At 40.1% G+C, this 15,423-nt stretch overlaps 2 protein-coding genes across 9 annotated transcripts in view; one reads left to right on the top strand and one right to left on the bottom strand.

Moving 5' to 3' along the window:
* The window catches only part of lrrc8ab (leucine rich repeat containing 8 VRAC subunit Ab), a 9,263-nt gene extending 2,691 nt beyond the window's left edge, over positions 1-6,572 (bottom strand). Inside the window, exons 1-5 of one of the 5 annotated variants that reach the window (XM_067521165.1) lie at positions 6,414-6,572; positions 5,717-5,842; positions 5,413-5,475; positions 1,660-3,778; positions 1-1,508 (exon numbers count right to left, since the gene is read on the bottom strand). The exon at positions 1-1,508 is cut by the window's left edge and continues 2,691 nt beyond it. In XM_067521165.1, the coding sequence (XP_067377266.1) occupies positions 1,233-1,508; positions 1,660-3,771 (2,388 nt within the window). In that variant the 5' untranslated portion in view covers positions 3,772-3,778; positions 5,413-5,475; positions 5,717-5,842; positions 6,414-6,572 and the 3' untranslated portion in view covers positions 1-1,232. Of the gene's footprint in view, positions 1,509-1,659; positions 3,779-5,065; positions 5,377-5,412; positions 5,476-5,716; positions 5,843-6,413 lie in introns of those variants that run through there. The other 4 variants (XM_067521163.1, XM_067521164.1, XM_067521167.1 and 1 more) reach the window with 4 other exon arrangements.
* Positions 6,573-6,585: 13 nt separating this feature from the next.
* On the top strand, positions 6,586-12,535 carry hscb (HscB mitochondrial iron-sulfur cluster cochaperone). Of its 4 annotated transcripts, none has more exons than XR_010915549.1 (6): positions 6,586-7,103; positions 7,219-7,315; positions 10,963-11,052; positions 11,235-11,379; positions 11,693-11,787; positions 12,095-12,129. XR_010915549.1 is itself a non-coding variant. In XM_067521168.1 (6 exons), exons 1-6 carry the CDS (start codon positions 6,736-6,738, stop codon positions 12,382-12,384), a joined length of 843 nt encoding a protein of 280 aa, XP_067377269.1. In that variant the 5' UTR covers positions 6,586-6,735; the 3' UTR covers positions 12,385-12,535. The 4 variants fall into 4 exon arrangements, 3 of the variants coding, with proteins under 3 accessions (XP_067377269.1, XP_067377272.1, XP_067377271.1); XM_067521168.1 differs by lacking the exon at positions 11,693-11,787 and adding an exon at positions 12,290-12,535 and having other exon boundaries at positions 12,095-12,142; XM_067521171.1 differs by lacking the exon at positions 11,693-11,787 and adding an exon at positions 12,290-12,535 and having other exon boundaries at positions 12,060-12,142.
* Positions 12,536-15,423: the final 2,888 nt, after the last annotated feature.

The following is a 15,423-nucleotide window of genomic DNA, read 5'->3' as shown; positions in this document are numbered from 1 at the left end:
TGTTTATGTTCTATTGTGAATTAAATATGGGTTGATGAGATTTGCAAAACACTGCACTCTGTTTTTATGTATGTGTTACACATCTTCCCAACTTTTTTGGAGTTGGTGTTGAACATAAACCTGACATGATTCAGCACATTCAAAAAATGTTCAAAAACTGCAAACAAAAATGTAAATGCTGCCATGAAATACATGTTCAAATGGAATTCCAATAGTATATTTGCAGTAAGGGTTGTGTACCTGTTCTAATGTATGGGGTGGATATTTTCAAATATATTCCACTGAGTAGTTTTTTGGCAGAGAAATTGGTTTTCCTCAAGCACTAGGTCAAAGACACTACACATCTTTCCCCAGAAACCAGAGCCTCCACTCTACAAAGCCAGCTCCATGCCAAGGATTTCAATTTCTACCAAGGCTCATGCCAACCAGATAACCCCCCCCCCCTCCTCCTCCTCTACAGCACTTGCACTATACAAAACATGCTCAGTAACCATCTTTCCCCCACCTTATACGACGCCAGTTCAGACACAAGCACCTAAGAATCTATAGCTTTTCTTCATGTCAGCCGTTTGGGACTTTGTAACATACTCTCCTGAGCTTCAAAGAGTACGTATTTACAGGCATTTGACTGCCATGGTAATTCATCTACAACAGTAAAACACTGACCACTAATTGATTTTTTTTTGTATCAAGTCAACACATAATGAGTTAAAAGCAATATTTTTTTAAAAAGTGCATGGTTTTCTTGTGGTTGGTATCGTCATTCTCGTTACTGGGTAGTATTAGTATTCAGTCTGGGTTAGACAACAATGTGGTTCTTTTTAGTAATTGTGAACACTTTGTTCAAATACCCTCTTTTTGTTGGCCCATGGTTTTATATACTTACAGGTTTCCACCATAAAAGAGAAGCATACAACCTAATTATACACTGCTGATCAAAATGGCACTGCTACATTACGGCCGCCTAAAAGCATCCTTACTAGATTTGAACGGAAAGGCTTGAGGAGCTTTTTGTAAAGGAAGAAAAAGAATCAAGACATTTAAGAAGCAAGAGCAATAAATATTTTGGTTCTGACAAACCGGCAGTCCTTGTAAATACCCAACTTTACTGTCAGACACTGCAGCAGGTCTCCTGCAATCGTTAGCAAGCCCTCTGGAACAGTGTGGGCATTCCTACTGTTTCTGGGCCCAGATGGTATAGTATCAATTTTTACTCACAGCCACAAAATTGTTTAAGCTTGTTCTTTCTCAACTTTCCACAGCTGTTCCTTAACCTCTGTGGGCAGGGTGTTGAAGAGGTCCTCCTCCACCACAAGCCCAGTTCTCTTTAGCTGTCGGCACTCGCCCAGCTCAACGGGCAGACACTCCAAACGGTTTCCTCTCAGCTCTAGTTGTGTCAGCCCGGTCAGTTCTCCAAATCGAGATGGCAGAGACTGCAGGCAATTGTTCCCCAGATTCAAAGTGCGAAGCTTCTTGCACTGGAACAGCTCATTAGGAAGACTCTCAATCTTTATTTGTGGTTGGAAGGGTGTTGGAAGGTGAGGGAAAGGGAAGAGATATTATGATTTATAACCAATATTTGCAAAGAAACTATAAAGGATAAAAACAGCATAGAATTAACAAAGATAGAAGTGATATATACTGGATATAAGTGCCTACCCTGTTGGCCGTCACTGACAGATACTGAAGATTCTGGAGGAAGACGATGTCTGTTGGGATACAGGTCAGGTTGTTATGGCTAAGATCCAGAAAGCGCAGCTTGCGGCAATAAAACAACTGGCTGGGTATCTTTTCAATCTTGTTTCTGTTGAGGTACAGCTTCTCCAGGTTGGTCAGTGTGCCAATCTGGATGGGAATGTAGGCAATCTGGTTATACCAGAGCTTAAGGCAGACTAGCCGATGAAGGTGCTGGAAGCTGATGATCTCCTCAATAGTCTTTAGGTTGTTGTCCTTTAGATCAATCTCCTGCAAGTTGTGTAAGCTAAAGATTGAGTGCGGTATGCGTTCTAGATCACAGCGAATGAGCTCTAGATCTGTCAGGTTCACCATCTTCTTGAGGCTGTTCAGCACCATCAGCTTGGTGCCTTCATTATTGATGGAAAGCTTCTGGAGGTGCATCCCTACATCAGTCACCACCTGAGGTAGCTTGGTGAGATTGCTCTTCAGATGAAGAACTTTGAGCCTCTTAAGCTCCCGGAGACCATCAATGACAATGTAACGGTTGTTTTCAGCACTGAGGTTACCTGTTAGATGAAGCTCGCTGAGGTTCTTTAAACTATAGATCCATAAGGGAATCTCCTTGATGTCAGTGAACTTGATGTGCAGAGATTTCAAGTTCTCACGCAAAAAAGCCAATGCTGGAGCTTCAATTTTGGCTGGGGTGTGATAAAGCCACATCTCTCGCAGGCTGACGAGCTGGGCGATGATCGGGGGAATGGTGACATCTGGGATAAGCTCTAGTTTCAGAACCTCCAGCTCCATCAGATCAAACACTGTGTCTGGTATACCACTAAGCATGAAAAGGTGCAACTCCAACTTCTCCTGAGAGTTCTTAGTTATTCTCTGCCTGAGCTTGTCCAGGGTCCACTCATTGTTGAGGTTAAGCTGCCTCAGCTTGTTTTCGCTAACTTCTGAGAGGAACACAGCAAAGCGTTTAGAGTACAAAGGGTCATACTGGTCTATCATGTGCAACATGAATGCAAAGTCATTCTTCACATCAGGTATGTCACTGTAGCTGCTCTCTTCCCGTATTGACTCAAAGGAGTACTTCTTTAGAGAACGCCGAAGCATCCAGCATAGTGTGTACATGCAGATCAATCCGTACACCACCACTAAGCTAATGTAGAAACAAGCCAAGATTTTAAAAAGTGTAGCTAATGGGTGAGCACAACGATACACACTGTAACCTGTCAGACTCTCTATATTTACAGAACAGTCTACACTGAATTTAATATCGTGCACGTAATATCCTGTGTAACAGATTATTAAAACAAATTTGATGACTTTGATGATAGTCTGACGAATATACAGTCTATACACAATGTCTCCTTCCTCAACGTGTATGCGGAACTTCTTCACTTTTTCAAACAGGGCTTTTGCTTGTTCACCCTCTTTCTTGTCCAAAACTCCTGGTTCTGTTCTGTCTACAATGCCCTGCTCAAAGCGTGTCTTTGTCCTTTGGAGCATAGGTACATTTGCTTCGACATCTTCACTGATAACAGATCCCTTGTGATCCATTGAGCCATTTGTTTTTAATGGTTTTGGGTCACTCTCTTCCACCACAGTCTCGGACAGTGCCCTGGTCGTCCATGGGGAGTCAAAGCATTTCAGCAAGATGGAGACAAAGTGCTCTAATTTGGAGCTAGTCCGAGGAAACTTAAACCAGAAGTTGCTGCAAGCTAAGAAAATAAGAGTGTGAAGTAATACTAAATAAGGAAAATACTTGGCAAACCAGTGCAATTTATTCTCATAGCACACCGCATCCACATAGTTGTACTGGTGGCGATCCAGGTCGTACTGGATTCCTTTGGGCTCCAAGAACAATGATTTGGAGAAAGTGGAATTAAAGTTCCTCTTGCAGGTCTCATTGACCACCCATTTGCATGGTAAACAGATCATCTTGTCTTGAGTGACCTGAAGTGTCCCTCCAAACACAGAAATCATCAGCATAACAATGGAGATGTAGTCGGTGAACACATCCCACCATGGCTTTAGGATACGGTATGCTGGCTGTGTGTCCACAAAGTACCGCAGCTCAGTAATGGGGATCATGGTTTATCTGTGGCAAACAAGATTTAAGAAAATAACCATAAGTACAGTGATATATTTGTAAAAATATATAGTGGACAATGTCATAAATCAAAAGGCCTTTCCATTAATGCCTTACAACACAATACCAGGTAGACAAATCAATAGTACTATTGTAGATAACAAGGTCATGGATCAGAACATGCAAGACAGTTAATTTGAGGGATGTCAGAAACAGTGAAACAGAGACTCCCAATTCTCAACAAAGAATTACTTGACTGACTTCGCTGGGTACGCTGCAATGTTATTGATTCAACCATTGTTAAACTGGCACAATTAATCTTGCTTTCGGAGGGATGTCACAGTGGACATAGAATTTCAAATGTTGTGTCCAAATGGCAAACCAGCCATCAATAAAATCTAAACTCAGTTTGTCTGCATTTTAATGTAAAATCCCTACAGCGTACAGGTGAAGAATGAATGAGTTTTCTGCATAGAGAAAATTGCAAAAACACAAACATCCGGAAGGCAATGAAACATGTCTTCAAAGTGTATGCAGGGTAAAAAATAAAAAGCAAGTTAACAGATCAAAGAGTTATGCACACTCTTTGAGCAGTAATGCACAAAAATATCCCCTTTTCCTTTCCGATCAAAACTATGAAATGTACGAGTGTATAACTCAAAAGGGAAATTACACCTATAAACACTCACGGTGATCAGTCATGAATATGGACAATAACCTGCGTACAAAGATGGGTAATGAGTACTGCATAGATTTATACTTACTAATTATAACAAGTGGGAGAAAATAAATGAGTCTATAAAAATATATCAATAACTAGAGATTTTGCAATACAGTTTATACCATGGCAATTATCCGTTTAATAGTACTGGTTGTACTGGGCCAAAATGACTACCATTACAAACAACCAGGGAGATGCTTCATAGCAAACCGGAATTTTTACATTTTATCTGCACAAATGTAATAAATTGCTTTCATTTGTCAGACACAAAATGAAATTGATTGGCCCAAATTGATTGGACATTCACATGTAGAAATTTCATATGACAAGACATTGTGGGGAAAAAATAATGCTATGACAGAGGCTATTAATCTATATCACCAACCGCAAAAAACAAAAGACATATATTTTTGTACTCCTGCAAGATCACATTTACACCTGGCACACAGGTACCTACAAGCAGCTATTCCTTGGAATGAAACAAATTAAACTAAAAAGGGCACAAAAAAGAGCATAGTTTATGCAAAAGAATAAGTAAAAGGCTCCTAACACCCTTTAAAATTGGTTCTACTTACAAATCCAAACTGTACAGTGCAGAAATTCCATACATAAACAGTTCAGAGGATCCACGACTAGCACCTCACTACTCCTGTTGCTGCATGTCAGCACCAGATAAAGCCCTCCAAATCAAACTTAAGCCTTGGACGAGTGTGACACACCCAGCATTTAAACTTGAGAAGCCAGTCTTCTAAAGATGATGTTCCGTTTTGGCTTGTTTAACCCAAACAACACGATCACCAGAGGAGCCACCTTGCTCCCCTGCCCTCTATTCTTAGCCATTTCCGTTAATAATACCCACAGTATTGTCTGTGGGGGCCTTGAGAAGCACCTCCCTCGACCTTCAGGAAGAGATCTTGTTTACCTTATAGACGCTGCTGTCTCCAGCTAGTGTCTCCCTGGAATACTCTGTCGTCACCTTCTGCACCTCAACACCCGCAAAACACACACACCAACACATACACAATAGGAATGAAGAGCTGGCATTGATCACAACTTGTACTTTGTTAGGAAACTGTCAAAGCATGGAGTCACAAGGCCTAGCCAGATCCCTGGCCAAACAAATATATTTACACTGGCCCTAGTTCAAAGGAACAATTACACAGATAGCAAAAAAAACTCCAGGTAGATGATTTGGCAGCAGCATGTAAGCTCAGAAAAGTAAATACCAGTTTGGATGTGTTATCTGTGCTCCAGTGCCTGATGATGTTCCTGATGGACCAGCCACGATCGGTGTATCAAAAACATTTCATGAACCACTGCCTCTCTCATCGTCAATGCGTTGAATAGCAGATCTTTAAAAAAAAAAAAAAAGACATTGGGAAATGGAACTGCCCTTCTGTTTACTGGCATAGGGTACATTAGGAAAGAGCGCAAAGATGTTACCTGTACGTGTTTAGGCAGCAATAAAATGGTGTTACGTTTACGGATTTAGGGTGAAATTAAGCACCGTGAGACATATTATAGCAGATATGATTTATTTCGTTAGATAATATTAGTCTGTGTTAATTTAACGGTAACCACTTAGCCTTTATATGCAGGTAACGTTAGCATAGGATGAATTTGTCCTTTGTCTACGCAAGCTAAACAAAACACACATATCAATTATCGCGACGTGCGATCCTGCAGGAAACACACTTATATACGACAGAAAGCCGCTTATGGTGTCGAACACCAAATAAATTGTTGCGCTTTTAAAAAAGCACGTTAGCAAACTAAGCTATGCTGCTTCAGCGGGTGAGCTAACCTAGCGTTAGCCTACAAACTGACAACCGGCGCTTGTGTACGTTTCTAGCAAACACGGATGTTAACATGCCGGCGGCACGTTGCTAACGTTTAACAGAACTGCTGGGCTGTGCAACTTACAACAATTCGGGCGCTGCCATCAAATCCAACTCTTTACATATCCGCTATTATGACAGCAACCGTTGCTAGCTAGCAAATTGGGAGTTGTGTTTACTAGCAACGCAGCTTCGTAGCCGTTGTTTTCTTCCAGCACCTCCGGGAAACGGTTACCCTCTCTCACCGCCAGGCCGAGGAGTGGCAGTGTGGTGCATTTAACAACCGTAGAAGAAGAACTCTTCCGCCTTCCTCTGGCGTACAGGACATGTTTAGGTTTTGACAGAAGAGGAGTTTATGTTATGATTGATTACACAGCAGCCGCAAATTGTTTGTATTTATTCCGGAAATGTTGTCACGGAACTCTCTGCGGATTGCGAGCTCATCCCGCGCTGTACTAAACCCTAGCTGGCCGATCACGAACCGGCTGTGTGGTTCTAAGAGTGTTACGTGTTTGGCACAATGCATGTCCACCAGCCTCCTCAAAAAGGACATATGGCAAAGCAGTATGAACCCCAGAGCTCCGGGGAAGGACACTGTTCTAATTTACTACACTAATCAAGTCAAGTCACTCGTGTGTTACTCTACAAGCCAAGTCAAACTGAACTGCTGGAACTGCAAACAACCTCTTTTAGACAAGCCGCCGTTCTTTTGCATGTCATGCAAAGTAGTCCAGCCCCCTGAAGAGGGGACGTGCTACTTCAAGATTATGGATTGGTGAGTGTCTTGTCTCCCCAATTAGCGATTTTGTTTACGGAAACGTTTTATTGATTGAGTCGGTCTGTGGGCAAAACTATCTTCATGTTTGCATTTCATGTGTGCCTCTTTTCAGCGACTACACATTCACGCTGGACACACACAAGCTGCAGCAAAGATACTTGCAGCTCCAGAGGTCTCTGCATCCAGACAACTTCAGCCAGAAATCTGTGGTAGGCAGGGGAATGTGAAGGGAATGTGAAAAAAGATCAGCTTACTAAGATGGGCTGTGAGTGAGGGGAGTCTTTCCCGTCTAATAGATGTAGTGTGACACAGGAAATTGAATACGACCCTTTGTCCCTATTAGGCCACTTGACTGTGCATTTTTGTTTTGTTAGTGTGATTCATTGTGATTAGGTCAAGACAATTACTCCAAGTTCACCGATGGGATTGTTAAAAGACACTGACAAATATAGGCCTTCATAAGTCGTCCAAGATACCCTGGAAATGTTTTATATTAGGCAAACAAGGTCAAGGCAAGTTCAGGAGTTTTTACTTTCTGGGCGGCATGTAAAGGCACATTGTTATTATTGTTAAAATAAAGGTTAAGTACATATTAACCTTTAACCATGTGAATTCTAGGGAGTTTTTACAGCATCCATGTGGAAGAGCGAGAATTATACATACTGTGAACTGGGGACAACAGGCTTCTGCTAGACAAGATTAGCAGCTGATCACTCAGCTGCTAATCTTGTCTAGCAGAAGTCATAAATTTGTTTTTGTTTATTTAACATTACGGGCCAACTTTAATTCAGTTAGTAATGACTGGAGCTGGGTCAGCTGTAGCTCAGTTGGTAAGCCAGTCGACCACAGAGTCGTTGTCATAGTGGTTCGATCCCTGCTCCAGGCTATATGTCAAAGTGTCTCTGGGCAAGACACCGAACCCCCAATAGCCCATTCCCCACCCCAGCTGTGCAGTGCCAGTCCAAGCCCGGTAGAAATTCAGGAGGGTTAGATTGAAAAAAAGACGCAATTTTGAATTGCAACAGTGTCTGACAGTCACGGATAAGTGAGTCTCAAGTTTTTCAGCTCCACGTTATTGTCAACACCTCCTTCTGAAATAAAATGCTCATTTAAACATTTTATGATGCCTTCTTTGGAGGCAATTTTGTTTGAGTTGACTATAATTTTTTCTGGTAAGCTTGATTACATTTTAGTATTGGATAAAGATTTTATTTGTTTTCAAAACTTTCTTATTGTTGTGGTTTTCTGAAATAGAATTTAAATATTATTCCGATTTTGTTTTCCTAGTCTGGACTGTGCATTTGTTTCTTAAGGCCTAAAAGTTGTTGTAAGGTTTAAAGAATTAAATCATTCCTTAATACCATCAGATGCGGGAGAGAGCCAGTCCCAACTGAGTCCCCTCCTCATGAGGAGAATCAGTATCACAGAAAAATTGTAGCATCCCACTGCAGTCAAGTTAAGATCTTTACTTAAATTGACTTTAATGGCAAGTAGCTCAAATTGTCTACGTTTGGAGATACTGACAGCTAGAGCTAGAGCTAGAAAATTTGGATTTAACACAGATTGCATCCCCTCGTCCTTTGCCTATTCGGTCAGATCTATAAATATTGTAGGCATCAATAGCAATCAAATCATTTCATGTTCACTTTTGTAAACTTGTTTCTCATGTATTAATCTATCTAAGTTGTAAGAACCCAGAGCTTTATCATATCAAATGTAGGTAAAAGACTCCAATCGTTGAGATGCATGAAGCCTAAACCTGATGTAAGTTCGAAGTCTTCTGGTGACAAAATATTTTGTGTAGTAGCAGGATTTGGCTGAATATTTCCTGATACCAACAACAGCAACAGGATAACACTATTGAGCTTCTTTGTACATGGGCTTTTGACAGACGAACAGACATCCAGATTGTTTGTGAGCAACCTGTCTACACAGATTAAAAATGTCATTCAGTGCTTTTAGTGACTCCAGGTATAAGAAAGAGTTTCCTTGTCTTTGCATGTTAGAAAGTTTTTATTGTCTCTGTTAACAGAAAAGTGTGGTTCTGAGCCATCATGAAGTTGGTGTCCAAGCAACACAATGGGTCCAGAATGTGCAACAAGAGTCAAGATAATTAGTGGGCATTTACAATTACATACATTATGCAAAAGTTAATAAATAAATAATTTTAAAAAATGTAAACATTTTCATGAAGGAACATTTGTACTAGCTAAATGTACATTATATTGGTGGAAAATATTTTTTCTTTCACTCTTTTTGCCATTTCAAAAGAAGGGGATGCAGACTTTGCACCCAGTTGTACATTTTTTGAAGAGTACAATGTAAGCTTTGGTATCTCTGGTAGTGTAATTATGTCGTGTGCATTATTTAATATTATTAATCTGCATTAAGAGACTACACGTTTATAACAGAAGCTTGTGTTACAGTCTGCATAATAGTGTCTACGATGCAGGTGGGATTTAATGAAGGGGCTATCAAGCTGCATTTTTAAAATGTAAGATGTAGTTTTTTTGTTTGAGCCACCATAAAGACTAAAAGTCAGCCTTTGCTGCTTTGAGAATCACTTTATGAAATTATATAAAATGTCATTTATAAAATGCGCACAGTAACCTCATCATGACAGTTTATACTGCTCAAGTGTCAGGGGACATAACAGGAAAGAGGTCTAATTCTGGTTTGCCTGTGGACGGACTACTCCTTCACTTTTCCTCCTCACTTTTGATTTATCCCTTGTCCTATTGTGCTTTTCTATCACATGAGCTTGGCGTGGAAAAGTTGGTGCGAGGTACTTTGTAAATCACATTCAGCCTAAAGCAGTTAGGCTAATGAGTCAGACAGGCCTGTATTTTACATAGAAATCTCAACATAGTGCGGCTTTAAAAATGTCAGAGAGAAAATAAGCCTCGTCCCTGTGCATGTGAGCAAATTAAAGTTGAATGTGTTATCTTACAAAGTAGTAAATAGTTGATCAGATTGTCATATTATTCATTCTCCCTCTTGTAAATTATAAAAAAAAAAAAAAAAAAAAAGCATGGCAGTTAAGATGGTGCTTTATGCTTTATGAATACTAGGAGTGGAGGTGTGTTGCTTTGCACGTAATTTATTCTGTACACTCAGGTGGAAAAGAACAATGCGGAATGTTGTCATGATATGATATGAAAGCTAAACTCATATTCAGCACAATGTGAGAGAGGAAAGGTAGCTAAATAGGCTCTTCACGCACAACCTGTCCAATATTGTACTGACTGTGTTTTATTTATCAGCACCTCTGGCCATTTCTTCTTAATTAGACATCTTGCAGCCTCAGGGGTCTTCATCATATATAGAAAACTCATTACTTATACAAGTCTACGAGGCAGACACCAACTGCAATGGTTGTTATTACAGAAGCAGCTCCACACGACGAGCCCATGGGCCCGAGTTTGAGACCATTGATTTTTACCAGAGCTGGCAGACCTGATACTGTAGCTGCAAAATGTACTCGGATCTGCCAACCCATTTTCAAGATATTTTCCTCCCTGTCTTGTTTCCACACATCTGTAGTGTCAAACTTACACCTGCATTAGTTGAAAGGCTCCAAACAGTTTGACCACAATAGAGTAGCTGTTATGTCATACAACTAATCGATAGAATCACCCAGGATTGGGTCATTTAAATAATGTAATATAGACTTGGGTGGGAAGGTGTAAAATGACTCCAGATTTTATTCCCTTTTTGTGAAATTTGGAGTCTGAATATGTGAATATTTGTTGTTCCACTTGCACAGAGTAAAACAGGCTTTACTTCTTTGTTTTGATGAAGCTATATGGACTGTAGTTGCCATCATTAGAAGTAAACCCAGGACTCTCTTTTGCAGAAGGAACAGGAGTATTCAGAAAGCCAGTCTGCTCTTGTGAACAAAGCATACAATACTCTGCTCAAGCCTTTGAGTCGCGGTCTTTATATGGTGAGTCTGAAATCCCCGACTTAACTTCTAATGAATAAATGAATAGTTTATTCTCATAACTGCAAGCTCTGTCTGTTTGATCGCTCATTCCAGAGAAACATGTTCAACATCTGACATTCAAGAGTAATGACATGGATTTAAAGGAGCTGTTAAATTGCACGAACTCCGATGTTATGTTTCAGCTAAGGCTTGAGGGGATGCATATAGAAGAGGGCACCGAGTCCGGGGCTGATTCTGAGTTTCTGTTTGAGTTGCTGGCGATCAATGAAGCCCTTGATGAAGCGTGGACTCCAGAAGAAGCCAATAAAATCGGCCGAGACACAAAAGGTAAATGCATATGTCTTTTCAAGTAATTTATTGTCTGCCTGAGTAATTGAGGCTGAAGGTTGAGAAGCTAGCACAGGTGGAAGAGTGTAGAGTGGAAGAGCCATTCAATGGTGTTGACAAACCAGCTATTTAGCAGCTACGGATTATTAAGTGGTTATATGATCAAAATATTTGTCAAAATGAAAATCACTTTTTGGCCAAACTGCCCACTGGGTGAGGCTTGGTTTGTTCCAAAGGTTAAAGTTTAACCCTTAAAGTGTCAGTTCTAATTTAGTTGACGACTTGATAATTGCAGTTGTAATATACCCGCCAGAAACAAGCTCCCCCTGTAGGTAAGGATGCCATTTGTAGGCAGTCTGAAGCGATGGCGGGAACTTCCCCACTAACTGAAAACTACTGTAAAGAAAGGTAATTACGCAAGGTGAATAAATTGAAGAGCTAAAACAAAATCAATATTAAGGTCATTATTTACTGAAAATCTTCAGGGTTGCAGCTACTGACTTTACTGTGCGGGCATAATTACCTCCACGTCAGACTGTGTTAACACAACATCTCTTTGATTTTTCTAATGTGTTTGTTTCATTTCAAATTAAGCAGTTCCTCTCAGAAACAAGTGCATTTTTTTTTTTTGAGTTTCTAAGAATAAAAAGCGCCATATGTGCTATGTCATGTTGAGACAGGCAGAACTGAAACATCTCTCCGTCTTCACTTGCAGAGAAATTGGCAGAATTGACAAAGCATATAGACGCTGCCCTTTGTAAAGGTATTATATTCACATGCTGCATTCAGATTTCCTCCCACTCATTTCTCTGTTTTGTAATCTATGCTGAAGATTTTCCTTTACCAATTCACTGAGTGAGTCATTGATAGAATTTTCTTTTGCACCCCCCCCTCTGTTTTTATTTATCAGGAGAACTTCAAGCTGCCAAAGCACTGCTTGTCCAAATGAAATACTATGCAAACATTGAAGAGAAAGTTAAGGAAAAACTTTCTAGATTTATGTAAATGTGAATTCTATTTAGAGTTATTTTATTTATTATTTTAGCCACTTTAAAAAGTTTTGTACTGAAGAACACAAATTATTGTATATTTTTCTTGAGATTATGCAAATCTACTGTTAAAGATAAATAATAATAAATACTTATGATGCATATTACACAGATGAATTAATGGTGATTTGTACTCAATGCGCTACTTTCTGATTAAAAAATGTATAGGTACAATGTTGCAGTTGAATCGTACAATATTTCCCTTGAATTCCACTAATTCCACAAGCTTAATGACATCTACTTGTACCTAATGCATCATTAAATAAGACAGAGATGTATAATTGGCTCTGATTAAAATGCAGCTCAGTGTTTATATGATTATCCTGCCTATCTGTTCAGCATTTTGTCATGTGGAGCTCTTTGGTCCAGTTCCTCAGGTTACCTGTAGGTGGAGACATAACACCTTGACAGTCCTCATGCAGAAGAGCAGCACATGTTGTTTCAGGTCTTTTATCCAAATTGGATAAAAGATCTGAAACAACATGTGCTGCCTTTATTGAAGTGGACAACATGTTGAATTATTAATTGATAGCAATAATTTCATGATGACATTTGCTTGATTAGCAAAAGATCTGTCATTTGTATGTTTTCTTGCGCATAAATTGGTATTTTGAGACTGTACACCTTTGCCCCTAGCACACCAAATATACCTTTATCCGCCTCCTCTGTCATTTAATTTTTCAAGTATCTTCCAGTTCCACACAGGAAAGTTGTCACCATATGTCATAATTACTTTGTAAATTGGAGCTCAAGTCACATTGAGGCTTCTGATCCGGGAAAGTGATACAAGTATAATCACCCTGAAATATGGGGGGGGGTTGCTTAATGTGATAACAGAAAGTAAACCATCAGATCACATATCCTATGAAAAATGTTATTTGATACACACCAGCATCACAACCTAAACTGTTTTGTGTGTATTAGTGGTTTTACCTTGACATTGTGTTTCTGTCCCCTGCAGCCGACTGTCACATCCCCCTGTAACACATCCTGACTGGTTGTTTATTAAGTCTGGAGCAACAGTGTCATGTGTCTGAGGCTGTTTTTAGCATTTTTTCCCCCCCTCGCACTGGAGAAGCACTTTCCTTGATACACATGGATAGACAGTGAATTAAACAGGGCAACTCCAACCACAAGGAGACTAGCGGGCCTATTTATTATTCATGTCTTAATCGGAAGGTATCTACGGCACCTTTAAATTAATGAGAAAATGTGATCGACCAACACTAAGGCCACTGCTGTCTCCCAGAAGTCTTTGAAATTGAGTTTGAAAGAGACAAAAGGGGAAAAAAACCTCAGGTTGTGAAATTGACTTGGATGGGAAAGCTTGGCAAAATGAACTAGGTACATGTGACCACCGTGCAGCTTCTGGAATGTGTTAAGCCAGGATTGGGAACACTACACGACACGCCACACAATTTTTCTGCTGCTGGTGGGATGTTTACTCGTGTTTACTGGTCACTGTGCACTGTGCACTGGGATAATTACAATATCCTGAGAAGGTCTACATGACCCAGTAAATAGCATTCTTCTTTGTTGCTGCACTAGTTTGGCATTTTAGAAAACCGGCAGATGAGAAGATGAGTGCCATTGTCATACATAGGCTAGAATTTAAACAACATTTTGGAGGTTATGGTGCAGACTCTTTCTGGCCAGGTGTGGTGCAGGTACATACACTTATCTGTCTACCAGGGGCCCGGGAGGTCAAGGGATCTGTGAAGTTACTGTTACATATTACTTGTTTTCAAAGAGCTCAGCTACCACAAAGATGTTAATTAGAAAATATTCAAAAGGGGCACAACATGACCCCAATCCAACACAGACAGATGGAAAAATAAGTAAATCTCCAAAAGACACAAAACCTTACAAAATAGACAACAAAGTCCAAAAATGGACACAAATTGAATGAGAACAGATACAGAACGTTCTAAAAGAGACCAAAAACACACAAAAAGGCCCCACTAAGGTGAGGTGGGGGACCCATATTCTCATAATTCATCCATGTGAAAGTGTTGAAGAACCTTCCTTATATATTACTAATGTTAGTTTCCTGGAACACGAATGACCGATTTCATGAAGACATGACCGTGAGAGCACCTGTGAAAAAGCAAATATTGTAGCTACAGTGGAACAATTTTACCTGGATTAAAATGTCCTAACAAGCCTCTGATAATGGGACTAATACTGCATGTAGTAATTACAGTATTAATCACCTCCATATGGGCTTAACATAAATATCATAATGAGAATGTATTCTTGTGACCTACGTCTTAATAATAACGATCTCACAATCACATTAACACAGAAATGTCGGTGGTCCGCTGAAACCTAATTGCAGTGATCTTGACATTAACCTAATAGAAAAATTCATCATCATAATGCCTTTGGCTCACAATTAGGGAGTGCTAACACTGCGCAATTCCGTATAAGGCCTTCAGCTATAGACGCAAAACAGAAGCCAATGAACGGTTTGATTGACAAAGGTGAGAACCGGTGGAAGATGACTCAGTGCAGTTGAGACGGCGTCTCCTCGCGGCCTGGCAGCGGCCTTCATGATCATCGCCCATCTATTGAGCCTCGGTGTGACTCAACCGCTGAGTATCAGTTCCATCATGCCACAGTCACCTCAAGCCTGCAGCCTACAGGCGCTGATGCCATTAGGATCCACTATTATCAGGCATTCGTTCTGCCCTCAACCTTTGTATGCGTTGCTGTATGTTTTCTGATGCCATATGATGAAATGAGCACGGGAAATAAAAGCTGGCAGCATGAAAAAAAAAAGACCTAAAAACACCTTCTAGTTATCATTTAAATCTTATGTTCAACCTTAATTGAGAATTAGTTCATCAACACAAGGGCTGTGATATCTTACAGCAGATGCCAATGTTTTTCTTGTCACAGTCACGTCCAAAAACAGTTTGACAATAGATCCCTTTATTTTATTTTTTTTTGTACGTGATTGTGGGGAGAGAGGTGAGAGTCCTACTGGAGCAGA

Source organism: Channa argus, chromosome 11, assembly GCF_033026475.1.
Source record: "Channa argus isolate prfri chromosome 11, Channa argus male v1.0, whole genome shotgun sequence".
NCBI lineage: Eukaryota > Metazoa > Chordata > Actinopteri > Anabantiformes > Channidae > Channa > Channa argus.
Note: the sequence above shows the minus strand (reverse complement) of the source record. Positions and strands in the feature narration are given on the sequence as shown.

Coding starts and splice junctions, on each gene's coding strand:
- hscb (XM_067521168.1), top strand. CDS start 6,736: ATGTTGTCACGGAACTCTCTGCGGATTGCGAGCTCATCCCGCGCTGTA. Junction 7,316..10,962: donor ACTTCAGCCAGAAATCTGTG/GTAGGCAGGGGA, acceptor TCTCTTTTGCAG/AAGGAACAGGAGTATTCAGA. Junction 11,053..11,234: donor TGAGTCGCGGTCTTTATATG/GTGAGTCTGAAA, acceptor GTTATGTTTCAG/CTAAGGCTTGAGGGGATGCA.